The 20102-nt window shown below is 38.7% G+C and overlaps 1 protein-coding gene across 1 annotated transcript in view; it reads left to right on the forward strand.

The window, feature by feature from the left end:
• Positions 1–20102, forward strand: part of SLCO5A1 (solute carrier organic anion transporter family member 5A1) — a 79822-nt gene that overhangs the window by 17110 nt on the left and 42610 nt on the right. Inside the window, exon 4 of the mRNA XM_037379121.1 lies at positions 16824–16956. Within this exon, the coding sequence (XP_037235018.1) occupies positions 16824–16956 (133 nt within the window). The remainder of the gene's footprint in view (positions 1–16823; positions 16957–20102) is intronic.

Consider the following 20102-nt stretch of genomic DNA (forward strand, 5'->3'; position numbering starts at 1 on the left):
CTCATTGCACATCTTTCAGTGGAATATTTTCTCTGCGGGTTTTTTCCCTCTATTTTTGCCAATGTTTAAAGCTCCTGCACTATAGGTAGAAGTACATTATCCATTGATATGCTTCTTATACACTTATAAATGCAATTTTTCAAGATAATGTTGTCACTAATAGTAACACATTACTCATTAATGTGGTGCTTGTGTAGAATAGCAACCAAATATAAAACCAATTTGGTTTTATGCAATATTGGGTATGGAAAAATAGATGATAAAATGCTAAATGAAAAAAAAAAGATAGGGATTCATCAGCCCCCATGAAAGACGTGCTTCCTTTCTTTTTGTACTTTTTCTTTTCATACTCCCATACTCCTTCTGCAGTAGGAGTTTCTCTCCCAGCATCTTGCATAGATGAGCAGATGTCTCCCCAGGATGCTGCCAAACTCACCTTCTTCTCCCTTACCTCAAACATTTCGTTTTTGTTTCTGAAAACCAGAAGAGATTAAATGCATGCTGAAGTGTCTGCACTGTAAACTGCTTTCAGATGCTGTGATGATGAATCTGATGTAAAAAAAAAAAAGCAAACACGTAGAGTAACCTTTGAGATTGTGCTGTCCTTTCACAGAGTAGCATATAGGGAGATGGATGTCAGAGCCTAATAAGGTATTTCTTTTGATTCCAAATTTATTATTGTCACAATGGAAGATAATAGAATTTTCATTTAAAAATTAATAAAATAGGAAGATAGAGAAAATACAGTAATGTATGACAGTTTTTAGAAATGGCAATAAGTGGAAGGAGGTGGGCCTGCAGAAGGTAAAAGTCCTGTAGCTGGTAAAGTTGGGTGAAGGCAGGACACCATCACACAGAAGTGCCAAAGGGAACCTCTGTAGAACCCCACCAGTGGGGAAAGGCTTGTTTTTCAGCCTGGCTTTTCTCTTTCCTCTCATAAACAAAGTTGATGGGTCTCTGCAGAGATCAGTATCTGCAGTGTCACAGGGCTAGCTGTAAGCATTTGTGTGAGTGCCTTTGGCTTGGTTATATTTTATTTGAAATGCAGGAGGGGGAACAGCTTCCATTCTTTAAAATTAAAACTTGATTGTCTGGCCTTCCTTTACATCTTTTCTAGCTACAGATATCTGAAGTTGTATGAGTGGAGTGATGAGAGCCTCAGCCTGAAGCACAGGAGAACCGTTCTATGGGTGATGGGCAGGAGGATCTCCAGGAAGGCTATGCAGTGGTGCCATACTGGTGGAGGACTTTGGAGAGAACATTAAGCAGATCAGTCAATAGTAATAACTACAATATTTTAGAATTGTTGCAAATGTTTGTTTCCTAGAACAAAATCTCTACAGAAATGAAAGCTTTCTGGTTTTTTTATTTTTTTTTTTAGTGGAATAAAGTATCAACAGTAAAGATGGTACATAAAATGTGTGACTCAGGTGAGCTTACTGAGTGACTAGGTGGTAAATAGTTGTTCCCCCAATCACAGTGCTCCTACCTTCTACCTAAGAGTCTTCAGGATATTCCTGAAACTGGGCAATAAGGGGAGAAAGAGGTTTTTTAATTTTGTTTCTTCCTGTGACAATTTGAAGACATTTCAATTACATCTGTGGATTTTTTTTTTCTTCTGTATCACATCAATGTAAAGGAGAACATAGTGTGATCTAAGCTTTTTACTTTTTGTTGTCTTTTTTAGGCCTATGCATAAAATTTATTTTTCAGTTCATCTCCTGAGCCAGTTCTTCTGTGGTTGAAACATTGCATATTTTCTGTGATGATATGAAAACTAAAAGTAAAAAAAAAAAAATAAGATGCTCTGTTAAAGAAAAGATTTTCTTTCTGAACACTTATCAAGGTACAGCTGAAATGAAGGGATGGATTCATAAAAGCAGCTAGGGACAGCAGCGTCTATCAGCTGAGGGCTAGATATCCTGAAGAGAAAAGCCTGGGGTGATACCTCTGAGTTGTTCCTCCTCTGGGAAAGGACATGCGTGCTGTTAAGAGTTTCTACACACTGTTTCACACGTGTGAAACTGAGAAGTAGTAACATTTTAGTTTGGTTATTCAGCTATATTTGCTAAGAACAACTGCCTGATTCTGCTGCCATATCTCTGCTGGTGGTGTCACTGCAGTGTTTTCATTTTTTCAGTTGGTAAGTTTTTCCCAACAGTTTTAGTGTTTGAAAAGCATAATGCTGTGTTACCATCATTTATCTGTTTTGAAAGAAACATTTGCCTGAGTTAGCAGATGGCAATTTAACTGTGCTTGATCCAGCAAGAGTCTTGGTTCTGTAAGTGTATCTCTAGCTCAGAAAATCTCTGCAAAGCACTTAGAAAGCAGTGAGCAAAGCAGTGGTAGCTGTGCTGTTTGGGAGCACAAATGGAGCAGCCGTAATGTGTTTGACAAGGCTTTACGCAGTTTTGGGGGGTTAGAATCAGCATCTAGACAAGGATGTGTCACTCCAGTATAATGTACGGTGACCTTGGGGATGCAATGGGTGAGCTACTTGGCTGAGGAGAGGAGGAAATTATGGGAAGGGATGGCTCAAAGCTGAATTTACTCTGCAATGTTTGATTCGTGTATTCTGTGTATGAGTGTTACTATGACATACTTTATAAAACAGCTGAAGAACAGCTGTATGAGGTTACAGTAGGTAAAGGTCTGTGTTTCTCAGAAGTTCTGCAAAGACCCTTTTTTAACATGTTGTTTTGTCTGACCACTCTGTGGCAAAAGTAGACTTGTAATCTTTGGATGTTTTTCAAAATGTATTATACATTTGCAATTTAGATTAGGAATAAGAATGTGTCAAATATAATTATCTGTGTAATAATATAAAAATATGGATCTAATTTATAGTAACATGTTATATTAACTTATAAATAATTTACATAACATTTTTAGTTCAAAGGAATGTGATAACCAGAGAGATTTTTGTTCTTAAGGCAAATGTTTTATTGCAGAAAGTGTTTTTATTTATGGAGTTTATTAGAAGCAAGTATGATTTAAACAATGATTGAAAAGGTAAGAGTTTTATTGCTAGGATTCTCACATTTGACTATTTTAACTTTCACATTACAACTTTAGTTTTACAACAGACAAAACTAAGGCTTACACTGCATCTTCAGTATATGTGTTTAATAAATATTTGTGAGTGCTGTATTAAAACTCAATCTATACTGTCATAGATTAATCTCAGGACAGTAGAGTTTGTTAAAATTACCAGTACAATGGATTACAATTGCAGTTAAATATAACAAGCAATACAGAAATGTATTGCATGCTTTATATTCATTCTTTGAAGGAGTACTAGATGTTTACATTTTTCGGTGATTAACGTTTTTACTCTTTGCCTATGAGCTGTGTGCTTCCACTCGCTCTGTTGGCAAGTCTTTCAGTATGAATCTGAAAATGTAGTTAAGGGTCCAGCAGTGTGTGAAGACTTCCCTCTTCTGTCACATGTTGTAAAAAACTCCCGTAAAGTGGAAAGATGTCAGATCAATTTTCATTAGATTCGGAAAAGCTCTGACAGCAGCAGAGACCACTGGTAACACTTGCAGTCATGGTTATTCCAAGCCACTCCAGTATCACTCTTTGAGGACCTCCCTGTCAATCTCTCTCTCTGTCTGTCAGAATAATTTAACAACTGAGGTTAAGATTTTCCAAGGAGCCTAAGGAGTCAAGGGATCTGTCTTTCAATGAATTTCAGTGGGACTTAGGGCTCAAGTTTAATTTTCTTTGCAAACATAAGCCTAAAGTTTCAACAAATAACTTGCTTGTGGTAAACTGATTGAAAGCTGTGATAGTTTGCAGATTGTGTACATAAGTGTAATCTTTCAACTGAATCTTCCTAATGTAAATAACCAAAACCATGTTCACTATGAGAAAGGATGCAAATGGACAAAGACACTAGAAAAAAAAAAAGTAACTGAATTTCTTGAGTAAGCAAAACCTAAAGAATGAAATGTATTTTATTTTCATGGGTACTTAATACCATATTTCCTAAGCCTGGCTGAACAATTTCTATGTGTTCAGACCTCAGTACCAGCTCCCATTTTTCTGGGGTTTTGTTGCTCTTCGGTGCTCTTGGAGTCAGCTTGGCAGAGAGGGATGCCCCAGGGTGGATCAGGAGAGCCTGGAGGTTCCCTGGCTGCTGCAGCCAGTACCAAAGCCTCTCATTCTGGGGCTATCCCTGGTAAATGCTCAACTGATACACCAGTGAAATATGTAAAGGGCGTGGGGCCAGCTCAGGTCCTTCCCTTACCCTGGGTAAGGACTTCGGAGATGTGTTGAGATAAGATGGCCAGGAAGGAAAGGTGAAGAGGTTTCTTGTCGCTTAGCATCCTTCTTTGCAAAGGGTGATGTCTGTTTCTGCAAGACCTAGTGTGTTAGAGACGAAAAGAGAATTTGTGGGATAATTTCATGCTTTATTGGCCAGAAAGGACTGTTACGCTTATTCACTCTGACATCTGTGTTGAATCAGATTTCATTACAGTGTTATCCCTGTGCAAAGCTCTATGTATATAAAACTGTTTAGCTTAAAATGAACCACTCACAGTTACAGAGAGATTGCCATATCCTTAGGAATACAATATAGTTAATTATCCTGTTAAAAAAGTTACTGCTATGAAAGTGCCTAAAGTTGGATGAAAGTCATTTGTACATAGCCTCTAGGCACCACATTTTTCTTGTCTGTCTGCTAAATGTGAGAGCATCTTTTACTATTGGAGAATAACAATATGCTTAATAATCTGATAATCTAAGTAGTTGAGAAACAAAGCTGTCCAGTCTAATTCTACTCACAGATGAGAGAAAGAAACAGAACAAACAGTCTTTATTTAAAAAAATTGCAGACTAAGTAAAAGGTTATTGGCCAATTTTCCCCAAAACATGTCAGCTGAATTAATTAGCCAGTTGGTGAAAGTAACTATAGGTGATTTTCAGTTTTTGTAGATCAGCCATATATGGTGTTTTGAAATATGTTGAAAGTATATTATCTCTGTAATGTAAATAATTTGCTCTTGGAAATGCTGACTCTTCAAGTTAGTAATACTTCTATATTTTATTAACGTATTAACATGTCTTAGAGTGACTGGGAATGAGCTACAAATGGAGCCCTAGATCACTGTGACAATTTATATCTTAAATAGGAAGACAAATGTAATTACGATATTACCCTTAAGGAGAACCTTTTGTAAGAGTAATCACTTTTTCAGTGCTAAAGTTGGTGCTTAAACTATGCCATTTGCTAGCACTGGTTCTGATGATTTTGGTCTAGCGATTTATGATTCAATTAAGTCTTGATTTTTGGGATATATTGGTTAAATCTTTTTTCATGTAGAAAAAATGATTTATTTTTGATAAGGTTGAAATACTTAACTTACAATGCATTATTTTGATCTTTATGTAGGAATACAAGTTAGCATGTAAAAAAATCTGTTATTTTTACTTTACATGTAGGCAAAACCAAATTAAACAAAACCAAACCATGTAAACCACATGACTTAATAATGTCAAACAAAAATATTTTCATAATTTTTGTGTGATTATTGAATTTGCAAGTCAGTATTTCACCTGTGAGGTGGATGTGCATTTCTTTGAGGACCCTAACTATAACTGTTAAGCAATCATACGTATTTATAGAATCAGTTTGTTGCTAACAAACTGTGTCTGTGGTGGTTTTCTGTCCAAAGCAAAAATATGAGTGAGTTTCCTTCCTTTTGGTTTCTTACAAAACTGTATTCCCCTCTTTTCTTCAGGTCCCTTGGAGATCTCAATTTCTTTTCCTCTAAATTTTCGTCTTTTCACATCAATTGATCTGTCAGGTTTAGCAGGGCCTTTCTAGGGATCAACAGCAGCAGCTCTGTCCTTCCGTGTCCTATTTCATGGGACTGTGTCAGGAGCACCAGGGTTGTATGGAAACAATTTGTTTCTCCATGGGGCACACATTAGCTCCTTAACCATGGAGAAGGAAGGAGGTGCTGGGCCATTTATTGCTGGTATTTCTCCAGAGGCTGGGATGTCTATTCAGGGTGTTAAATCCCAGGAACCCTTTAGTTCAGTGAATCCAAGTCAGGGCCTAGAGGCTTCCAGTGGTCCTGGTAGTTGGTGTGGCCACGAAGATGTACAGAAGTTTCTTCTGCTTTGCTGATACTAAGGCTATGTAATCCATGGTCAAGCATGTAATGGCCTGTGTTCCCTGCAAGACCTGTTATTTAGATAATATCGGTTTATGATGTGGCTATCTGGACCTTGCTATCAAAGATCTGGCTAAGTACCATTTCCTTTTAGGTGGCTTTACTTCTCCTGCTGTAATTCTATTAGAAGTTGTGATTAGAACCGTTAAGAACATTTTGCTGTTGCATCAAAACAAAAAGCTTTTTTCTTGTGGGCATTGGTGGACAAGACAAGGGAAGTGTGTCATTTTCATCATCTATCTGCTGTTGATAGGAGACTGTGCTTGAATGGTGAAGAAATTAATTTTGGTGCTGCAGCAAAGAACTCTGCTGTCTCCAAGCAGAACATGGAGTTGAATGAACTCTCATGTCTATCTTATGATCCCTCTATGGAGACACAGAAAAGGAGAGAGAAACCAAAGCTCATTTCCTCGCCCCCCCCCCCCCCCCCCCCAAACAAACATTTCAGCATAATTCCAATTTTGTGAATATGCCCAAACAATATTTGTTCCTGTGAGAATAAAGAGCAAATTTTGAAACTTTGGAGGTTTTCATAAAATGGTGATGTTGTCCTGTAGCCAAAATAAATAGCCTCTGCTATTTATAACTTACACATGGATAGAAATGTTTTTCAGATTCTTTGACCTGTAATAATATTTTCAGTGTGGTTTCAGATATGACTATATGGCTCTGCATTTCACTTTGCCAATTGTTATTTTTGTTAAGGCTATTGCAGCTTTCACCCTTTTTGAACATATTAAAATAACTTCCTTAGCAACACATTAAATGTTAATAAAACTAACAGGGTAATCAACAAACTACTGGAATAATGTACTTTTGCTTACAGGCAGATTTTCAGTCAGATATGAGTAATGAACTGTAATTCCTGTTGTTTTGGCTGAAAGATGAAAATGTAAGTGCAATTTACAAAGAAAACAAGAAGAAATGCTATTTGGTTTGCCCTTCTTTGCAACCTATTAGCGAGAGGTAGTCAAGGGAAAAATGATGACCAGCTTTTTCAATAATTAACCTGTGCCTCCTAGGCAGAAACCAATTTTTGAAAGGAAATTAATTCTGAGAGGATATGATTGAAATAATTTCCCCTTTACTTCTTTGTTCTGTTGACTTGCTGATGGGACAAAGGGAAAGTGAATATATATAGAAATTTGACTGTCAGCACCTTAACCTTCTCTTCCAGCTGAGATATTTAGTCTATCTCCATTTCTTCCTCACAGTTTCTCTCCTGGGCACATAGTGTCTGGTCTTGATTAATGATGAAGTATGCAAAAATGTGTGTCAAACCTGCCTCTGAAAATCATAGTCACGTGGACCATTACCTGGTTTGTGCACAGTAACCATCAAAGCCCAGATCCATAGATGTTAGGTGTCACAGCTTTATCCAAACTATCAAGCTGCAACAAGGTCTTTTACCATCTCACACCAGCATACTCTTCACTCCAGTCCCTCTGCTGCCTTCTCCTGGTCTCACCTCATCCAGGGTGTGTGTTCTCTCTCCTCTTGCTTCTTCCTTGGCTGCTCCCTCTTCATTGGCTCTCAACCTCTTAACAGAACCAGCCACACCTGCCCCTTATCTACATCGGCCAACCCGCAGCCCCTGAAGCCAGCCCACAGCTGTATATTATCAATGATAATTAGCCCAGCTTCATTTCTCTACAGTTAGGTATGTAATTTTGCTAAGAGATTGGTACTTATATCTGGTTGTTGCCATGGTGCATGTTGGCATCTTCTTAACATCTGGTCCTGTGCCTGATAAATCTCACCAGGCTGCTCCCTGCTTTTCCTCCGGGAGTGGGTGCATTCTCCCAACTTAAATAAATGAGAGGGCCTGAATGATGCGTTACTGTCTGCTTATATTGTTAGACTACCTGAACATGATATAAAACTAGGACAGATACAAATATTCTTCAGGCTAGGTTCTGCTGGTTTTGTAGCTATGGTCCTGGGCTTTCTCATTGCAATTTTAAATTCATGGGACTTAAAAATACTTTAGTCTTTTTCCTTCATTTGCTTATTCATGGTTTACCTGGTGAGGTCTGCTTGCAGGCCAAATTTCAGCTTTCACAGCTTAATACTTTTCAGCTATGGTAACCTAATAAAAGGGGAATGAGATGCAAATGAACAGCCCAGCCTCACTCTAGTTTAGTTAGAAGTAATACTAAAGAAATGGAAACTAGTTTTAAGAAGTTGAGATTAACTGAGTCTGTAAGCACATGCCTGGGGATAGTCGCTAATGAAAATTAAATGTGTATGCTTAGCCTCAACTGCCAAACCATTAAAAAAAACAAAGCCAAGCAATTAAAAGGGATAGATGAGTTATTCCCATTTGACGTGACTTAATGGAAAGAATGACTGTGAGTCAAGAGGCTGCTCCAGTATCTCTTGAAGACAGCCAACAGCTTCAATGTCCTGTTACTAAGAACATCACTGAGTAATAGGACAGAAGTGCCAAATCCTGCCTGCCTCTTGAGAGTAGCCCCGCTAACTTTTCCTGCTAATGCAAATGATAAATTCACTACTGTGGATTTAGCTTTCAGTGTCTGAATGAATGGGAAATAAGACAATCAAGTTATCTAACTAGCTATTTCTTGGATTTGGGCTGTTAAAGGTTTTTAGAATAATTTGGAGTAGTACTTTACTTAGTATTTAGGTTAGCAGTTATATAAAATAGATAATTTTCTGTATAGAAATGAACGTTACTTTTCTGACGTTTCATTGAAGGTAACTTTGGGATGCTGACAGACCAAGAACTCAGAGGGGACTGAGGAGTCACTCAGTAGGTATTTACATGAATGGTCAATGTCTCTGCCTAGTTCCTTAGTTTAAGGTATTCACAAAAGAAAACTTGTTTAAGAAACATGCTCTTTTGAAAAATCAGGGTTTGGGAACTCACAGCTTGTGATCTTCTTGGGACACGTTGTCTTATATTTATAATGCAACATACTAATAGAAACTTGAAAAACTTGAAGGTAAAATATGGAGGTCTGTTGAGAACTGATTTCCAGAAAATAACAGCCAAGAGCAAAGTTTTGCCTTCTAATGAATCTTTGGACATTCTCACTGTGTTCAGCACAAGTAGTGTGTGCATCTGTCTGAGAGCTAAATTTCAGTAGCAGCACATTTCCAAATCAAAATTCCCTACGTGTGGAAAAACACCTTGGAGGTTTAAGACATTTTGATTGCTCTCTTATTCATGCATTTAAGTAGTTGTTGACACTTCCATTTTTTTCAAAAAAACATCCCCATGGTTTAGGGGACCAGTGCCTCTTAGTCCATGGAAAGAATGTCAGAGCATCTTTGTTTTCAGTTTAGGCTCTGGTCATGCAAGTATAGGCAAGCTTATCTTCAGTCACGCAAACCATTCATATCAGTGGGGACTTTCCATATAGTCAGAGATAGCTGTATGTGCTTTTGGAATACCATCACCAGAAGATTCTTGCCTTAGAATTGGTTTAAGAAGTGATAAAGCTGATAAAGCCTGATTTGTTTAATAATCCGATCTAAGAATTTCGTCATGCACGGTGTCTAAATTCAGTTAACCACACTGATACAGAAACTGAATGCAGAGATTGCAGCTGTTTTCACTAAACTTTGTGTCTTTTTCATATTTACTCGCTAACCACAAGCCATGCTTGGTAATATTATCAGCAAATGTTTATTTATAGGTGAATCTAAAAAGAGGAAGGACAGATTTTGGAGGAAAAAAACAAGTAATACTTGTGTTTCCAAACATACCAGTTGTGTCTAAAGAATGGGACAGTCTCTAGTTGTTCCTTTTTGTTTCTGCTTCTACCATTCTCAGGTTTTAGGAATAAAGAAATAAAGACTCCATTTTAAGCACTGGAGTAGCTTTTCTTGCAGCAGTCTTTTCTTAAGCCGAATGTCTCTAAGGCTGAAATAACATAGTATAAGTGCAAGCCTTTCTTCTTTGATATTTTCAGTGTTTTCAGCATAGCCAATTTTATAGGCACAGCATAGCAAGTGACTTAGAGTAGCATTGCAGTGACAGTGTATATGAGAGGTACACTTTGGGATAGGCAGCCTGTTTTTGCTTGTTTTGTTTGGGTTTATTTTCCTGGGGTTTTTTTTGGTGATGTTAGAATTGGATCCTGTGGAAATGATCGTTAACGTTTTAGAATATGGCCACAAACGGAAAATACAAAGCATAAAGCAGCTTTGCTGTTTAAGCTGGGGAATGATATCTGTTTTGATGCAAATGATATGTAATATCATCTGTATTGGCAGATCATGTAATAAATCTGTAAGAGAAAAGTGAAAATGTAATGCTTTTCATCTCGCATTGAGAAGTCGCTGGACATACTTGTGTTTAATGTGACTTTCAGCATTTTTAAATGGAGTGGTAAGCTAGACCATTTTAGTTTGCATGGTAGGCATGTAAAATTATGCTTTAATTATGCTTCTCTAAAAATTTGTCTCTTAGATCTGTGGAATCTGCTTGTGAAAATATTGACAAATGTGTTCTATATAAAGATCAAGGGAGGCTACTGGAGTAGTTTTGCTGCTCTGTTTATTGTTTTGAGTCAAGCACTGGATCTGAGAGACTTTTTAAAGTCATGGTAACACTAATACATTTTGAAAGGAAGTGATTTAAAGATTTGAACTGTACATTATTATCTGAACTGCAATAATGCCTAAAGCATTGTTTTTTCCTGAGCAAATAACCACATTAAAGAAAAAACCCTAAAGCATGTATAGATAGGCTTGGTTGTGTGTGCATGAAGAAAAGAAGGAAGTGAACTGATTTCCTGACCTAAAAGCTTTTGAGAAGTCTGCTTGGCTTCTGCTTACAACTCCTCTCAGTTTTGTGTCCTCAGCCTCAACAGAATGGTTAAACCTTATTTTTTTGGGGGGTAGTTTCTCTGTGGGTGAATTTAGACAGTATGAGGTAAATACACCTTTATGAATGGGAGCAATGTTTCTTTGAAAGCTGCCTTATGCCTGTCCATTGCTACCCCATCACAGTGCTGGGGCATGAGAGGAACAGGGGAGAGCTGAGACATGTTCCCCACTGAAACCTCTGCCTGTCAGCTTTGTTCTGTGGGGAAATCAAAACCTGCTATATACCCTAGAGAAATACCCAGCTGCTTATTCTCCAGTGATAGCATAGCTCAGCTTCCCAAGGAAATGTTGTCATTAGGACTAGAGAGGATGCTAAGGTACCATAGTAGGGTTATATTTCTTTTGCTCGCAAAATCTCAGGTGGGAACCCTGTGGCTACATTTCCACCACCCACCACCCCCCCTGCCCCCGTAGTTCTCTAAACTTCCTCACACATAGAGACACAGTCAGGATCATATATGAAGTTCATCTTGCCATTTCTGTTAAAGCTCACTCCTCAGGTTGTAGGCAAGTAACCTATAAACACAGGACGTTTATTGCAAATTCACATGAATGTTTTCTTTTTTTGTTGTTTTCATTCTCCCTTGTGCTGTTCTTTCAGAATGAGTGTTGTTCAGCAGGTAGGACACTGAGTTATTGCTTTGGTGAAGTAAATTATTCTCCTGGACTTCCCACTCTAATCCATGACTGTGGGGGATTAATTTTATCTTTTGTAAATCTTTCCCAAACAATAACCTCATGTTAATGACAATAAAGTTTTTGGAGTAAAAATCTGAAACCTACAGACAGAAAACAATTATATTTCTATGTCACTAAAAAATGTCCTGCAAAATCTACTAAAATCACCATACTACTTTGACAGGAAAAAATATGCATATGTGCATATGTATATATGTATATATTTATATATACACAGATACACACACACACACCGCTCCAGAATGCATACGGTAGCTTTTGCAGGATTTTGCAAATTCTAAACTTCCATTGAAAATAGAATAAAGGTAAAATTCTGCTTGCCTGACACATGTATGAAATGAACAGTTGTACTATGGTGATGTGCTGCCAAGATCTGAACAATGGAGTCTTTCAGAAATGCTCCTCCTCAGCCAGTGATAGACTGTGTGTGGTGACATGTGTGTGCACACAGAGGAGATGAGAGGGACTGAGCAATACATGCCTTTGTTTTTACTTTTTAAACCAAAGTGGATTTTTCAGAACCCAGAAGCCAGACAGGCTGTTGTAGCCCACTAATGTTGTGTACTTTCTGTTCATCTAGGCACAATATGATGTTTGAGGCTTTAATTAGTGCTAGCATCACTAATATAAAAAGGCACAGTCGGAGGATTAATGTATGCATTTGAGGATGACATAGGGACATCCCACATGCAAAACATATTGCAGTTGTGATTTGATAGGATTAGAGGAGGAAAAGGACATTCAAAGTATTTTTATGACCTCTGTCTCTGTGTATTTTTATAGTGTGTGTAGATTAAAAAAAATTATTTGGCAATGAAGTTATTTCATGCATCTGACAGGGATTTTTGGACCCATAGAGGATTCAGTCATATTGTAGTCACAGAGACTTTGCTGCAGTAGGCTCTGTGTAAAACTTAGTTCTGTTGAAGAAGAATCTCCCATGAATGGAAGCAATAGACAATATTATCATTTTGTCAAATGTTGTCAAAATGGCAGCATTCATTGCAACCTGTCCCAGGATAAACTTTTCAGCGGAGAAGAATGACATTGGTTAATCTTACTTCACTTTGGTAAGTAAATTCCATGTGCAATTCAGTTACTGTTGCTTGGACTCCCTTTCTTTCTCCTATCCAACATCTTTGCCGTGATGGACATTTGTGGCTAAGCCTGGCTATCTATAGCCAGCTGCAGTTTCAGAACTGGACAGCCTTGCCAGTGTGATGTTGTGCCTGAGATAATGTGCCATACTGAGGACATACTCAGTGAGGCAGAGAAGCTCCTCAGGTACAAAACTTCAAAGGAATTAAAATAACCATGGCTGGATATCAGGGGGGCAAATGGGCACTTAACTAACTGCGTCCAAACCATTATATATTTACTTATGTACAGTCTATGTCAGAGGTAGGACTACAGTCTGAAAGACCGGGTTTGGGAGGGCTGGGAAAGGCTGTCCCTCATCACTGAAGAGAAGGTGCACCCAGAGGAAGAGGTCTGCTTGCTAATGCAGGCTCCTCCCCACAACACTGAGTTCTTCAAAGGAAAGGGAAACTAAAAAATTTGCAGTCTTTGGTCTCTGAAATTGTCTTGTTTAAATGTCATGTAGTTTTAGTAGACTAACCTTTGGTTTGAAGACTCAAGATCCTACATCACAGCAGCAGCAAGCTTTGACAATCTTCTGGGGAAAAACTTTTGCAAGGTGTGGTCTGAGTTGTTTGTGTTGAATGTCATGAGCAGTTCTCAGATGGCTCTAGTTCAGCTAGGAGTGGGTGACCTGTAGATGCTCTTTCCTAGAGAGACCCAGATTTCCAGAGAAGTGTACTCAGTGACTTGCCAGTGTTGAATATGCATGGCTAATGCAGTAAGCCTGAGTGGCAAAATGTTTCATTTCAGTGAAAACCAATCAGAAAAGAATCAGATGAATGTTGTAGCCCATATGTCTATATTAACAATATTTTCCTCATCTTATCTTCTGAAGATGGTTTATTGTTTGGGGTAGACCTGTAATTTGTAGAATGTACATGATCTCTATTTTATCATGGGAAAGGAGATATTACTGTTATTTTATAGTATGTTTTTTTATGACTTAAGAAATATTGAAGGCAACTTGAAAATCTAAGCACCAATCAAGGTTATGGCTAGGAGTTTAAAAGACAAATCCTGGATTTCCTAAAGTGCAATTTAAAAAAACATTTGGATTATCATGTGGCCTGCCTCTGCATCACAGTACTTCAGCATATCCCCTGACAAAAATGTTTGTTAGTTCTGTTGCTGAAACTTCTCAGCTGTTGCATCAGTGCAGCTCCCTAGATCAAGATCCTAGATCATGGCCCAAAGAGGGAAGACCAAAAAGAGCTAGCTGAAATGCCAAGCAGGGGGCTGAAAGGAAGGTGCTCCTGCATCATCTACATGTTTCAGAACCTTTATCATCCAGTCACCCAGAAGCTGGTAACCTTCTGACCTGAGCAGAAATAATTATGGAACAGTTTTCCATATAATTTTTTATTTGTAAAATGGGTTCAGTTTTGATGACCCCCTGGTTGAATCTGTTTCCAGTTTAGTTTCCTTTCCATATCATCCAGTCTTGGTGGCATGTTTGGGAATCAGGAACCTCTTGATTCCTGGACATTGGCATGCATAGTTGTCAGGGCTGTGACCAGAATTTCAAGGGTCCAGGACCCTGGAGCAACCTGCCAGGGTGACTCTTGGAGGTGGCTCTCTCTTCACTGCCACAGCCAGATTTTTTCAAGAACCTTATTTTGAAGTTTCAAAATCTTTTACTTGCCATGCTCTGTCTTCAGTCCTATTTGGAAGTCCAAATCGGTTTATTGCGCTTGGTGTCCGATTTGTGATAGTGGCCGTTCTAAGTGCTGAGGAGAATGCTGCAGAGCGTCTTAAAATGGCAATTGCAGAGCTTGTCTGCTTGCAGGTTTCCTCCAGCCCTGGACCAGGCATATAGGGGCTCTCTGTTTTCTGAAAAATCCAGGATGTTACGTGTTGTCTGCAGGTTATATTAAAAAAAAAATATTGAAGTCTGAAGAGCATACAGTAATTTTACAATATTTTTGAAAATGTCGACAGAATTCCCCCTCTAATGGAACACAGTACACACTGCTATTTTTATCTTTACTGTACATATTTCTGCTTACAAAGAAAACCCTTTGAACTTACCAGGTGTACAAAATACACTGTCTGGGTAGTGCTTCTAAGCCTAAGCAGTTGCTGCATTTTGCCTGTTTCAGTGGTGGAACTGAAGCTGAATGCATGCAGCGTAAGTATTTTTTCTGAATACTGAAATGAATGGATTAGGTCACTCTTTTACTCCCTTTGTGTTTCTGCTGTAAACTTTGTAGAGATCTGAGTTTGCTGTAGTTGTTTGAATCAATTTTCCAAGCAAATACTTGTAGAACAAACTTCATCATACTGGATGGAGGTTGGTTGTTGTGGTTCCCCCCCCCCCCCCCCCATCCTCAGAACATGGATTTTGCAAATAACAGTTACAGTGGGATTTATCTAACCACTTAGTGCTAAGGAGCAGAGTTACAATGTTTGATGGAGCATTTTAGTCATACAGAGAATTGTTTACAATCAGTCCAGAAAGGAACATGGCTGGAATAAATTTAAATAGTGAACACAGTTCTGGAAACCATTATGCAAAAAGACTTAGAGAAATCTAACTATTTGAAACTGCAGTTTCATAAAAACTGAAAGTGTGTTTAAGAAAAAGTAACTTAAGAGTGATAAATCTGTTTAATCAGTTTGTAGTCTGGAAGCAATTTTTCCACAAGCAGTTTACCTTTTTTGCTAGCTTCTGTGATTTTTTCCCTTGCAATATAGTTCTCAGGTAGCAGCCCCTTTTTACTCATGAGAATGTTCTTTTTCCTCTTTCTCTTAATTCGAAACATAAGATGAACATGTACAAGTTACTTTGGTTGAATTGGGCAGATTTAGTGATTTTTTTTTTTTGCTTATTTTGACTATGAGATATAGAATCATAGAATCACAGAATGGTCTTGGTTGGAAGGGTTGTCTAGTTCCAACCCCCCTGCCACGGGCAGGGACACCTTCCACCAGACCAGGTTGCTCAAAGCCCCATCCAGCCTGGCCTTGAACACCTCCAGGGATGGGGCATTCACAGCTTCTCTGGGTAACATGTTCCGGTGGCTCACCACACTCACAGTAATGAATTTCTTCTTAATATCTAATGTAAATCTTCCCTCTTTCAATTTAAAGCCATTAGCCCCAACACTTGTAAAATGTCCCTCTCCAGCTTTCTTATAAGCCCCCTTTAGGTACTGGAAGGCTGCTGTAATGTCTCCCTGGAGCCTTCATTTCTCCAGGCTGAAAACTCCAACTCTCTCAGCTTGGCTTCACAGGAGAGGTGCTCCAGCCCTCTGATTTTCTTCATGGCCCTCCTCTGGACTCTCTTTCAAAATAGAATTTAAATTTTAATATTAAAAGATCAAATGTTCTGAATAAGGCAGGAGTCTTGCAGGAAATATGGTATATGTGGTCTGCTGGTGTCAGTATGTACAACAGGGGCAAGTCCATGCAGTCTACACAGAAAAAAAACGTAATTCTGTCAATCTCTAAAATAGGAATATTATTTTCTTAACTTTGATTGTTTTTTCAAACTCTGTTTTAGTCTGATGGTAACTATGTTGGAATGTTGTTCTTTTTCTTTTGTTTCTTACACAGTTTTTATCCTTTGTTTTTTCTGTTTGCTTACCATTAACTGTTTTTTTTTCTATTTATGTATTAAACTTTGTTTTGATTGAAATGAAACATTACCAAATATGAAAAATACTGTCGAAGTCAAGTATGCTTTACATCCAAAATACCAAAGCAGTGTATGCTTTGGTCCATAATTTGACAGAAAATGTAGAGAAAGGCAGTAATTTTCTTATCAATATGTTACTTATGCAGAAGTTGCTGCCTTTGAAGGTTGCAAAAAGGGGCTCTGAAGGTTTTAGGTTACAAAACTCCCTGCTTTAAGAAGGGTCTTTTACTTTTGGGTTTTACATGTAAATAGCTAATGAAACATTTGTTTTATTGATGAATGACCCTGACCTTTTATTTCCTCAGCCATCATGTACGTAATGGGAGCACTCGGTCCTGCAGCTGGATACTTGCTAGGAGGACTTCTTATTGGTTTCTATGTTGATCCTAGGACAACCGTTTATATTGACCAGAGTGATCCCCGATTCATTGGAAACTGGTAAGGATCAAGCGTTTTTCAAAACTACGCTCTAAATTGCCAGTAGGGAGCTGAGACAGGTGGGGAAATCACACCCCTTGAGGGCTTCTTTAAGACTGTAGAAGGAGGCCCAGGAAGAGGAGGTTTCTGTTGATGACTGCACAGTAGCCTCTGTCAGAGAAGAAACAGAAGCGCACGGGCATATGGCATGGAAAACTCCCTACTTTGTGCTGCTGCAGGACTGTCTCCTCTGTCCACTGTGGGTGTGTTCAGCACAGGGATGGCAGGACAGGGTATTGGTATTGCAGGAGGCTATAAAGGATCACTGCTGCCCAGGGCCAAGCCCTTCTTCCTGGAAGGTGGATTAATCCCTTCTTTGGTTTTTCAGAGCAGGCAGCATCAAATGCTGAGCTCTACTGCCCAGATGAGAAACAGTAGACTTCATTTACCCTGGTCCAGGAGAAGGAGATAGGATGGGGTCAGAACGTGGCCTTTCCTGTCTTGTTTCTCAGGGTGATGTCTTGTGTTTAGGCAGCAGATGTTGTAAACAGTCACATTATTCTGTAGTAAATAGTAGGCTTCCAGCAGCACTGAAATGTAACAGCCAGAATTGCTAGCTGATGTCTTCGGGCAGCCTTTGAGATGTGGCCTCCGTGGAGATTTCTCTTTGAGGAAGCGGGTCTTGAGGAGGCTTTAACTGTTTTTCTCACATAATTCATAAATCTGCCAGAAAAAAATCAAATTAATTATCCCAGGAGGAGACCTCTACTCTGTCGGAGTAGCGTGCAGTGTCAGTTCTCATGCACTGGGTTAGTGTTTGTCACTGCACCATTGCAGTCAGACCCTACCTATTTCTGTTCATCCTGTGGTGATCTCTCCTGACAGTTTGATGTGAAAAATACTTTATTCGGAGCGTTCCTAAACCTTTGAAGATTTATTCCCACCTTATTTGTCTTACTTAGTCCAAAAGCATTGCTGCACAGGACTGTCTAGCTGAATTTTCAGCAAAAGAAAGGCAAACCTGAGTGCTCCATCAACATTTGACCCTGGGGTTAATGACTCTATGCTCTCATGTATATACTGACTTACCTCACAGGAAAGATTTGTCCTGTGAATGTGCTGCAATGTAAAAAAAGTGCTTTGACTATTCTTGAATAAAAAATTTGAAATCGAAGCAAAATATTATACGTTCTTTGTAAAACTCTTTATGTTTCATGTGTTTTTAAGGACATTTCAGAACTGGTAGTCAGCATCTGATCAGCACCTTTCAACAGAAATAGAGAACAGCCCATAAATACATTTGTTAATTGAAGTCAATGGGGTTATACAAATCTGAAGTAAGCTTTTGACTTTATAATGCAACCACTGATACGACTGCCTTATCATGTGGGCATACCTGTGTGAGATTTAACTTAAACAGCTCTGGTGGAGGTAAAATAACCAAAGCAGTGTGGACATACCAGTTTGCTGCTTCTCAGGCCGTTTACGCCAGGCTCTGCCACCACAGATGGCCACTAGTTGTTTAAAGCTAGCTTGGATATACGAGCAATGTTGTCATCGCCAAATGTGTAAGTTAAGATTGGGCAAAAAAATGCCTGTCCTTGCTCATGAATTACAAGTTTAACTACCCTTCCTCAAAAGAGAGGGTGGCAGGGATGAATGCCCAGTGACAGGGATAGATTCCCGGCATCTTGTGGGGACGGTGTAACCAGTGAGCTCCATGGCAAAAATGGTGAGAAGTCACCTATTATGACCATTTCTGTGGGCAGGCTTTGAGAACATCTACTGTGCCAGGCCTTGCAGGCAGTACAGGGAAAAGAGCCTAGTTTGTGCATTCAGAAGATTTTATGTCAAATTGCTAAATAGATTTTATATATCTTCAAGGGTTAATGTCACCTGAAATGAGTATCTTGGTGATTTCAACTTTGCACAGGGGTGCCAGCACAGGTGATGTAAAAATGACTATAAAGCAAGGGCAGGAAATCAGCTGTCATAGGATCTCAGCAGGCGAGTCATATTCTAGTCAGCATATTACTCTGTCATTTTTGGCTGTCTCCATTTCTTCTGTCTTAAATTTCTGAAGTATCCCCTGCTGTCAGATCTCTGGTAGTATGTTTCACAATCTGTGGTGGCCTGTCATAAAAGTTTGGTGCTGTTCATAGTATCTGCACCTCATTCTTTTTTCTCTTTCTGAAGCTTTGTGAATCCATTAAAATGAAGACTCCCATGGTGTGAAGACTGATCCTTTGTCCCTTGCTACTCACTGACTGCTCAGTTGCAGAGAACTCTGGAAGTATAGACTTTCATTCCACTGAAATCTATTTTCTGGGATCATGACATTTTCTCCTTGCAGGGAAGTGCTGCGTAGCCAAGTTTATTTTTATTTATGTAATTTAACAATTTGAAATGTAAGGGTAGTCTAGCACTTACTTCAGCTGACATGTTTTTTAAAAGTAGGGTACAGCTGAGATCAGTTAATGGGCAGTCATATCTGAGATTTCTCAGCCTTGTCTCTTTTGAAATGAATTAGTGTCTTTGATTCCCATCTTGCCTTTATTATAGCTGTAAGGTTTTTAATGCGATTTATCTCAGTGACCCTGTAAAAAAATTCCATTATTAAAGGAGGGAATGATTACAGACAAAATAGTGAGTACAACAACTGTGATACATGGTAATAAAAATGGCAGTAAAGATTACTTTTTACCTAAGCTGTTAGTTTCTAAGAATCATATTGCATATATGCTGGACAGGTAATTTGATTATCTCTTGTGAAACCTGATAAACAAAGTAAATGTTTTTTTCTGAGGGTTATTTCTGACCTGATTCTTCCTGGAGTTTCACAGAACTTGGGTTTGCGCTCCTGGGTTTTTCACACCTGGGTTTTTTGTAGGTACATTAGAGGCCAGCTGTCTGTGCCAGCCCATCAAATGTTTAAAACTGCTTTTTATTCAAACGTGGTAACTGTAGGGATATCTGTTAGAAATCATCCATCATGTTGTTGTCTCTAAGAACTGTTAACGTGCTATATAGCAATCTCATTAGTAGTGGAGTAGCCCTTGGCGGTCTGTCAGGTGCTTTGAATCAAATTTTCTTTTGCTGACATTTTACTGAGTGTTTGTCTAGTTCTGAATATGTTTAATGCTTGGATCTTCCTGTATAGTCTTTCA

Source organism: Falco rusticolus, chromosome 3 (genome assembly GCF_015220075.1).
Source record: "Falco rusticolus isolate bFalRus1 chromosome 3, bFalRus1.pri, whole genome shotgun sequence".
Lineage (NCBI taxonomy): Eukaryota > Metazoa > Chordata > Aves > Falconiformes > Falconidae > Falco > Falco rusticolus.